This window comes from Lotus japonicus, chromosome 4, assembly GCF_012489685.1.
Source record: "Lotus japonicus ecotype B-129 chromosome 4, LjGifu_v1.2".
NCBI classification, from domain to species: domain Eukaryota; kingdom Viridiplantae; phylum Streptophyta; class Magnoliopsida; order Fabales; family Fabaceae; genus Lotus; species Lotus japonicus.
Genome location: NC_080044.1, coordinates 48,880,050 through 48,889,231, shown reverse-complemented (window position 1 = coordinate 48,889,231; position 9,182 = coordinate 48,880,050). Strand labels below are relative to the sequence as shown.

Below are 9,182 nucleotides of genomic sequence, written 5' to 3'. Positions count from 1 at the left end.
AGAACAAGAGAAACGTGAAAGCAGAGAAGGAGAGGAGAAAAGAGGAGAAAACTTAGAACTGATCTACAAGAGGTAAGGGTTTGAATTCATGTTTTATGGATTGGTATGATAGTGGATAATGATAGAAAGCATGATTTAGGAACCCTAGGTTGAAAAAATTCCCAAATTGAAATAGTTAGGGTTGATAGGCTTGCATGATGCGCAGAAATTTACGTTCTCTTGTACCCTTTTTCGTGCTATGTTAATGGCCGAATTTGAAGAAGTAGTCTTCATAAAGGTTGTAGGTTTTTCTGTTACGAAACTTTTGCCACTGGTTTCACGTCATTCCGACGTCTGTAGCTCGAGTTATGTGTATTTTAGTGAGTATAGGTTAAGCTGTCCAGTTTCTTACGAACTGCGGTTAGTGTACGATTTTTCCTGATTTTTGTACTTCGAATTGTGACTTGAAAATTTATAGAGGTTTACAAAACGTGTATACGTAACCATGATAAAAATATTAGATTTTTCTGAGTATATTTAATAATTTACATCTGTTTAATAGTTCATTAGATGTGTGGTGCGCGCACATGGCGAGTTGCGCAGGAAGATGTCGCGACATGGCGAGTTGCGTAGGGAGATGTCGTGAGATGTCGCGACATGGCGAGTTATTCAGCGACATGGCGAGTTGCGTAGGGAGATGTCGTGAGATGTCGCGACATGGCGAGTTGTGCAGTGAGATGTCGCGAGATGGCGAGCATGAGCATGTCGCGAGTTTTTGGGAAAATTTAGAGAGAAATCCAATCTTTAGGAAATAGTTGCAGAACCTGTTATATATGAATTATATTTAATTTACATCTATTTTTAATAATCATTATATGATGTTGTTTCTGAATTGATGTTATGTTTGAGATGCTAAGTTGTTGTGATTGCAAGTTGTATAATTGATAACATGTAATATGTGTTTTGTGCAACTGGTGATGAATATGCTAAAATAATTAGGACTTGGAGATGGTCTGAATATGCATATGTTAGTTGAGTTTTGCACAATACACTTCATAGTTGTCAAGAGGCAATGTTTGCTGGTTCTCGTGGAGGCTAGTGACTTGTCCCAAAACTGGAGTGGTTTTGAAGCCTAGAGCGAGGACTTTATTGGTGGTTATCTGTCTGGAGTGGACGCGGTGATACCGCTAAGGATAACAACTTTGGTACCAAAGGCATTTGCACGGGTCTCACTTGAGTCATATGTGTTATGGTGATATTTTTGGAGAGATTTGATGTGGTGGTAATTAGAGACTATTATATATGTTCTAATTGAGCTATAATTTATGGAGTATTTGCCATAACTGTGAACTTGATTAATTATGTTAAAATTACATAATTTATTATTTGTTAGTGAATGTGAGTAATTTATGTGGAGCATAGATAAGCTTTTACATTATTTATTATTATGCTTATCCATATGATATGAGTTCTCACCCTTCTGTTGGAATGATGTTCTATGCGACATCGCTCAGGTACCGAAGATAGTGGAGCTTCTCGCGAGGGTTAGTTGGAGGAGCTAGTCTTTCATTTACGGTTTAGTTAGGGGAGTCATGCTCTGTTATGTAACACCGGGAAACGTTTAGTTTTGTACCTTGATGTTAAGAGTTACCTATGAACTCTCTTTATGTTAAATTTTGGAGTTGAAATAAATCCGTTGTGCTATGCATATGATGTTGCGACATTAAAGTTGGAAAATTTATATATTTATGATGAGCATGACAGGTGTTTTGATTTATGTTTCTGGAGAATAAGTGTGACACCCTCTGTGTTATGCATTTTACTCTGATTTATGATATATTATTATGCGGGGTTTAGAGGGTGTTACAATTTGTACAATAACAATCTTGAAATTCAGTTACTCTCTCTCTAAGCGGTTACACTCTCACTTCTCTCTAGAAATCTCGCATCATGTTCCTTACATCTTAGGTACTATACCTCATCTCAATGTTCATGATGGAACAGTTAAGGAAAAAATAGTACAATACATTTTAATTGAGATCTTTTAGCAGACGAACTCCGATATTTCGCACAAGCTTTTCAAATGTCGTTGTTGGAAGAGTCTTCATAAATAAGTCTGTCAAATTATCACTTGAACGAATTTGTTGGATATCCATGTCACCATTCTTTTGAGATCATGAGTGAAGACGAGTTTCGGTGATATGTGTTTTGTTCTATCTCCCTTGATGTATCCTTCTTTAGCCTTGTGTGTCTGCAAGGTGATGGTTGAATCTCCGATGTAGAATTTCTCATATTCAGATTTTGACAATGAAACAGAACCGGTTAAAAGCATGTTCCATTTTGTCAATCAATGACCAATTCATAACCAAACAACTATGTAATATCATTTTACACCTTTGGTGTACAGACTTTCAAGTCCATAGACTCTTATATTTTTGCAAATCAATTGCTTCTTTATATGTTGGCCAACTACACCCTTTAATATGGGTTCAATATTCTCGCACTTATAATATTGATCGCTACTTATCTGTCGACAATTTTTCAAGTTCTTGGTTCCTTATTTCAACTTGTAGAGATATAATCGATTGAGATCTCTTTGTATCAATAATCACAGGTACCTGAAACCTCTTCAAGAGGTTTAAATAGTTTTCGTAATCTCTACACTTTTCATGATAATTTTCCTCATATCAAGACCATCTTCCTTCTCTAAGATTTATCTTTGGAACCAAGCTTAGGCATATCTTAGCCTAGTAAAATTTTAATAGAGAAGGACATTTGCAGCATAAAGAAATCTAAAAATTCCTTTTAGGTCAGAGAATGCATCCTTTGAACTGCAGGTTCATATTGTTGTGTGCGAATACAATGAATAAGAATATCAATTTGCAACATGATACTAGGAGCTCATAATAGAATGCCAGAATATCAATTCATTTTGCTGCTCAGGTTCATGATTCACGTTCAGAATATCAATTCTCTTTGTTCACATATTGCTAGTTATCAGAAAAAGAGATGCAACCACGTTCAAAATACGCATCTCACAAAGGAATATACATCATTTGAACTATATGTTCAATTTGTCAATAAGACATACAAAAACTTTCACAGTTTCTTTTGTGGAACATAGTTTATGTTTATTTGTTCTTGAATCTTCTAGATCCATACATAAAATGTATCATATTAGGATTCTTCTGGAATCCTAAAATCTTCATGATTTATAAGAAATTTTTCCAGATCTTCTGATGAATCTTCAGGATTCATAAAAACAAATTGTCTTCCAGATCTTCTGATGATGAATCTTCAGGATTCATAAGAAATTTTTCTTCCAGATCTTGTGATGAATCATCTTCAGGATTCATAAAAAAAAATTCACTGTAAGTCAGGAAATATCTTTTTGCTTTGATTCTGGTATCGAATAAGTTCAACCTATACTACAATTTTCTATATTTAACCACTCTTCTATTTCAGTTTTATTCCATTTTTTTTTTTACTTTTTTTTTATTTGACTGCACCAACTTATTATGAAATCATATTGATAGACTTTACTCGTGTTCTAGCTCGTCTGAGAGCGAGATTTTCCTCAATTGTTTGTCTCTTGCCCTTAGCCTCCTTTAAATTAGCTTATGCTATTTCAAGAGTTTGCTGTGCTTCTTGTGGATCAATGTCACTTCCTTTTTCCGCATCATTTACTAAAACAGTGATTTCATTATTGCCTATTCGAGCAAAACCGCCCATCAGAGCCATAGTTAACCATTGGTCGTTAAGGCGTATTATCAAAATACCTATATCTAAAGCCATAGCCAGAGGCGCGTGATTGGGTAATATTCCAACTTGTCCACTATTTGTAGATAAAATAATTTCCTTCGCGTCGGAATCCCAAACAATTCGATTTGGGGTCAGTACACAAAGATTTAAAGTCATTTCTTCAATTTTCTCTCCTTTTCTAAATTCGTAGCCTTCACGGTAGCTTCATCGATATTACCCACCAAATAAAAGGCTTGTTCGGGAAGACTATCTAATTCACCAGAAAGAATCAATTTAAACCCTCTAATTGTTTCTGCTAGACCAACATATTTCCCCGATGAACCGGTAAATACTTTTGCTACAAAAAAAGGTTGTGATAAGAAACGCTCAATTTTTCGTGCTCTTGCTACGGTCAAACGGTCCTCTTCAGATAATTCATCCAACCCAAGGATAGCTATAATATCCTGAAGTTCTTTGTAACGTTGTAAAGTTTGTTTAACTCTTTGCGCAGTTTTGTAATGTTCTTCACCAACGATTCGGGGTTGGAGCATAGTTGACGTTGAATCTAAAGGATCTACTGCTGGATAGATACCTTTGGCAGCTAATCCTCTTGATAGTACAGTAGTAGCATCTAAATGTGCAAATGTCGTGGCGGGGGCGGGATCAGTTAAATCATCTGCGGGTACATAAACTGCTTGAATAGAAGTTATGGACCCTTCTTTGGTAGAAGTAATTCTTTCTTGTAAAGAACCCATTTCGGTACTAAGGGTAGGTTGATAACCCACAGCGGAAGGCATTCGACCTAATAAAGCGGATACTTCGGATCCTGCTTGGACGAAACGAAAGATATTGTCGATAAATAGAAGTACGTCTTGTTCATTCACATCTCGAAAATATTCCGCCATAGTTAGGGCAGTTAACCCAACTCTCATACGAGCTCCAGGCGGTTCATTCATTTGACCGTAGACTAGAGCTACTTTTGATTCTGCAATATTTTTTCATTAATTACTCCGGATTCTTTCATTTCCATGTAAAGACCGTTTCCCTCACGAGTACGCTCACCTACTCCGCCAAATACGGACACACCCCCATGAGCTTTGGCAATGTTATTGATTAATTCCATAATGAGTACTGTTTTACCCACTCCAGCTCCACCGAAAAGTCCTATTTTTCCTCCACAGCGATAAGGAGCTAAAAGATCTACTACTTTAATTCCTGTTTCAAAAATGGATAATTTTGTATCTAACTGTATAAAGGCAGGCGCGAATCTGTGAATAGGAGATGTTGTACGAGTATCTACGAGACCCAAATTATCAATAGGCTCGCCAAGTACGTTGAAAATTCGTCCTAGAGTTACTCCACCCACCGGAACACTTAGAGCAGCTCCTGTGTCAATAACTTCCATTCCTCTCGTTAGACCATCCGTAGCTCTCATAGCTACAGCTCTAACGCGATTATTTCCTAATAATTGCTGTACTTCACAAGTCACGTTAATTTGTTGACCAACAGTATCTCGACCTTTAACTATTAGAGCAATGTAAATATTGGGCATCTTCCCTGGGGGAAAATTTACATCTAGTACCGGACCAATTATTTGGGCGATACGTCCCGTATTTTCTTTTCAAGAGCAGAAACTTCGGGATCAGAAGTGGTAGTATTTATTATCATATTTAAATCTATATACCCATTTTTCGAAAAATAAATTATTAGGAGATAAAAAAAAATCTTCGATAACAAAGAAAGTTGATCGGTTAATTCAATAATAAATAAGAAATTAAAGTGAATACTCCATTTTCTTGGTACCGCCCAACCAATTCAATTGTTTACTTATTCAATCTCAATGATTGAATTTTTAAGTTTAACCCAGTCGTTTTTGAAATTTCAATTCGAGGAAATCTTTCAAAAGTATTTCATTTGTATGTCATTATAGACGATATTATTTATATTATCCATGGAATTCGAACCTGAGCTTCATTTACGATTCATTTTTTCTCTCTCATTGGTCCTTATTTCCTATTTCCTCAGCATACGATTTATATCTAGCATATACTTTACTGCTTTCTATTCGTATGCGAATTGTGCCTATTTTTCCATCTAGGATTTACATATACAACCCACATCACTGTCAAGATCAAGAGTGAATTTTTGATTATTTCGCTTAGAAATTTCTATTCAAAAATTCAAAAAGGATAAGAGATTTGAAATTCAAAAAAAAAATAATTATTGTATACTCTTTCCTATGTATTTAAATAATTTTTTTAAAATAATAAATTATTAATGTATTGATATTGATGACTATTATGTTCATTTGAAACTATATATGTTATATTCATAATTATTATTAATATATTCAAACCTCTCATCATTTCAAACATGACCTAAAATAAATTAGGGTACAAATAAGAAATTAATATTATTTGTAGTTAATTGACTTTATTTTTTTTTCCTTTTTTGTAATTTTTTCTGATTTCTTCTCAAATAAATAGTATATAATGCAACATTGTTAGACATTCATCAAATAGAAAAAAGTGTTTAAGAGTGAAATACTCGTAAAATGGCTTCTCGCGATTGTCAACATTTTCCACTTGTGATTTTCTTGATGACATTGGTTTTATCTTCAGGTAAGAAGAATGAAGTCATTTTCCTCTCTTCAATTTTATTTTTAATATATAATGAATAAGAAATTGAGAAATAATATTTGTGTTTTTATTTTGTAGTCTATCTATAGTGTTAACGCTTTTGTATTTACAAGTTTTCAACAATTTTTTTATTTTAAGTGTGAAGAGATCTTTGTTCTGATTTTTTATTTACAAGTTTTCTAGAATAAAGTGATTTTTTTGTTGTTGATGTGGAACATATCAAAAGGTTTTTTTTATTGTAGTGAATATAGAAAAATAACACATAGATTATAAAATTGTGAATTTTCTTCTTATTGCAGGTTTAGCAATAAGGGAAGATCCCGCAGACCTTAACTGCATTGGCCCTTGTGATAGTTTAGGAGAATGTAGATTTCAATGTACTCTTCAAGGATCGCTTAGGGGCCATTGCCAATCACAGGGTGGACCTACTTTAGTTTGTTGTTGTTAAATGTAATGATTTACATTGTACCCAAGAGTACAAGATGAAACTAATAAATAAAAGTATACTCGAATAAAGTATTGGTTACGATTATAGTTCAAAAGAGTATTTACTATACACATGAACTTTTTTTCAAAAGCAAGACTTTGTTGATAAATAAAATGAGAAAATAGACAGAGTGTTTCAGAATGAACACTCAAGAAGGATATAAGCCCCAAACCCTAGTAGAGTAAGAGTAATTACCTAATCCTTTATATAAAATGTCAAAAGGTCCCTTATTTAACAACTCTGATTTCAACTACTTAGATAATGTCTAAGTGAAGTGATAACTAGATGTTTATAATTGAAATGAGGAGAATATTTAAGCTTAGAATAAATTTTATAAGAAAGATTAATATACTTTCCATAATTTATTAGGAATTGAAATAAAAGGGAATTATAAAATAAGATAAGAGATTAAAATTATTCCTTAGTCACTTAAACTTATCCAAATAGTCTTAATTTACATTTTATAATTCTATAAAGTTCTTTATAATATTTAGAATAAAGATTTATCTTCCTTATAATTTATCTATAAATCTAAGTGTTAAATCCGACACTACCTAAATCAATTTGTACCAATTATATGTCTCTATATACTATGTGGCAAAGCCACAAATATTCAATTGCTGAATAATCACCTTTCAGCTCTCTCGCTCTCCCACGTATCTTCCTTTCTCTCTCACGCAGCACTCAACCTTCTCTTCCTCTTCTTACTTCTTCCTTCCACCCCAAGCATCACCTTTCTCTTCTTCTATTTTCCTTTTCCTTCTGAATAATGACTTACAATCACCTGTGCCCCTTCTCTGGTAACCTACAGTCACCTTTCTTTTCCTCTGGCTATAAATAGAGGGGTTGGGCACCTCAGATCATCATCCTTCACCAATTTCCTTCCATACTATGTCGCCATTTTGCTCTGTTCTTTCCTCTCCCTCTCTTCTGAAGCTCTTCCCTCCTCTATTTCTCTCCTTTTCTCCCTCTTCGAATCCTATCTTAAAACTGCCCAAATATCTCCAAAAACTATATACTCACGTTTCTGGAAGCCCAAGGATTGATTATGGAAATTTTGGTGTCGTTCTGAGCTGCTCTGGACTGTTTCTGGGTTGCTGCTCTTCAGCTTGAAGATTCGGCAACCCTACCAGAAATTCAGCACCTTCAAATGTGTTTTTCTCCCTTGACCGACCTCCGATTGAGACGATTCAAAAGCCTACGTTCTTCTGGAAGCAATGACATGCCAATAATGTGCCCATCTACAACCGCCGCCGCACCTCCGCCGCCTCCGGACATCTTTTCCGGCGAGTCCTTCTGAAATAAGTTCTTGACGATTCATAACTTGCGCAGAAATTTTACAGAACTTGAATTCTATAAGTTCTTGATCTTCTAAGCTCATTTCTAACCTCTAATTCTTCATCATCTGATGATAAAAAACGTCACTCCTCTTATCCAGAATCCGTGCCTTTAGAGTTTGAAGGAAAACACACTCATCTCTAAGCCTTTGTGCACTGCTCTAGCCTCTAGGTTCTCCATTCTGCTGCAGATGTTGTTAGTACTCTAAATCAACGAAAGCCATATATGGTTCAGAGAGGTAGAAAGAGTGAGACTTCAACCCATGATTATGGAGCTTGAAGAAAGGTTTTCATCTTTCTCTTCTAGGCCTCATCATCTTCAAAGAGGAGATGATAATCCCGAAATCAAACCTTTGTCATGTGAGTAACCTTATCTCTGAGGTTGTTTCTGAAGCAAGATTAATAAAATCAAGAAATAAGTGATTTTGGGATATAAACCTATATTAAATTACTTTGAATTGAGAATAGATTAAGCTTAGAAGAAGATTTAGGGGTTGAGTCAAGAATAAAAGTTGTAGGGAAAAATAAGAAGAAATTGATTTTGAAGTTAGATTTTGAAAAAGTGAAGTGATTTTTTATAAGTGTTTTTCCAAAGAAAATGGCTTTTAGGCCCTAATTAGTGAAAAACAAACATGGCCTAAGAAAAATAAAGGAAATTCAGAATTTAAATTAAGGTTTAGTAGGATAGATTAAATACTCTAAATTAATTCATAATTAGGATTATTAAAAGGAAACTTCTAATTATTGTAATTATATCATAACATGAATTGAAAGAAGATGATGAGTTGTGATTGAGACATGGATGAACATAGAACCTTGAATGAGTTTCTGATTTACATGGACCTTTAATACCTTGGAGGATTATGATCTTGAGACTCTTTGACCTAATATTGGACCATTGATGATGTAAGACCCAGGTTTTAAGACCTAGATTAAATAAAATAATTTTCCTATTCATGTCTAGGTTTTGGTGTATCGTGAAAGGAACCTGAACAAGTG

The 9,182-nt window shown here is 34.4% G+C and overlaps 1 protein-coding gene across 1 annotated transcript; it reads right to left on the bottom strand.

The window, feature by feature from the left end:
* Positions 1-3,392: 3,392 nt before the first annotated feature.
* LOC130714656 (ATP synthase subunit beta, chloroplastic-like) lies at positions 3,393-5,806 on the bottom strand. Its single transcript, XM_057564577.1, is given in 3 exon segments — positions 3,393-4,717; positions 4,720-5,334; positions 5,337-5,806. Coding segments are annotated over 3 exon segments (1,491 nt in total). The 5' UTR covers positions 5,389-5,806; the 3' UTR covers positions 3,393-3,893.
* Positions 5,807-9,182: the final 3,376 nt, after the last annotated feature.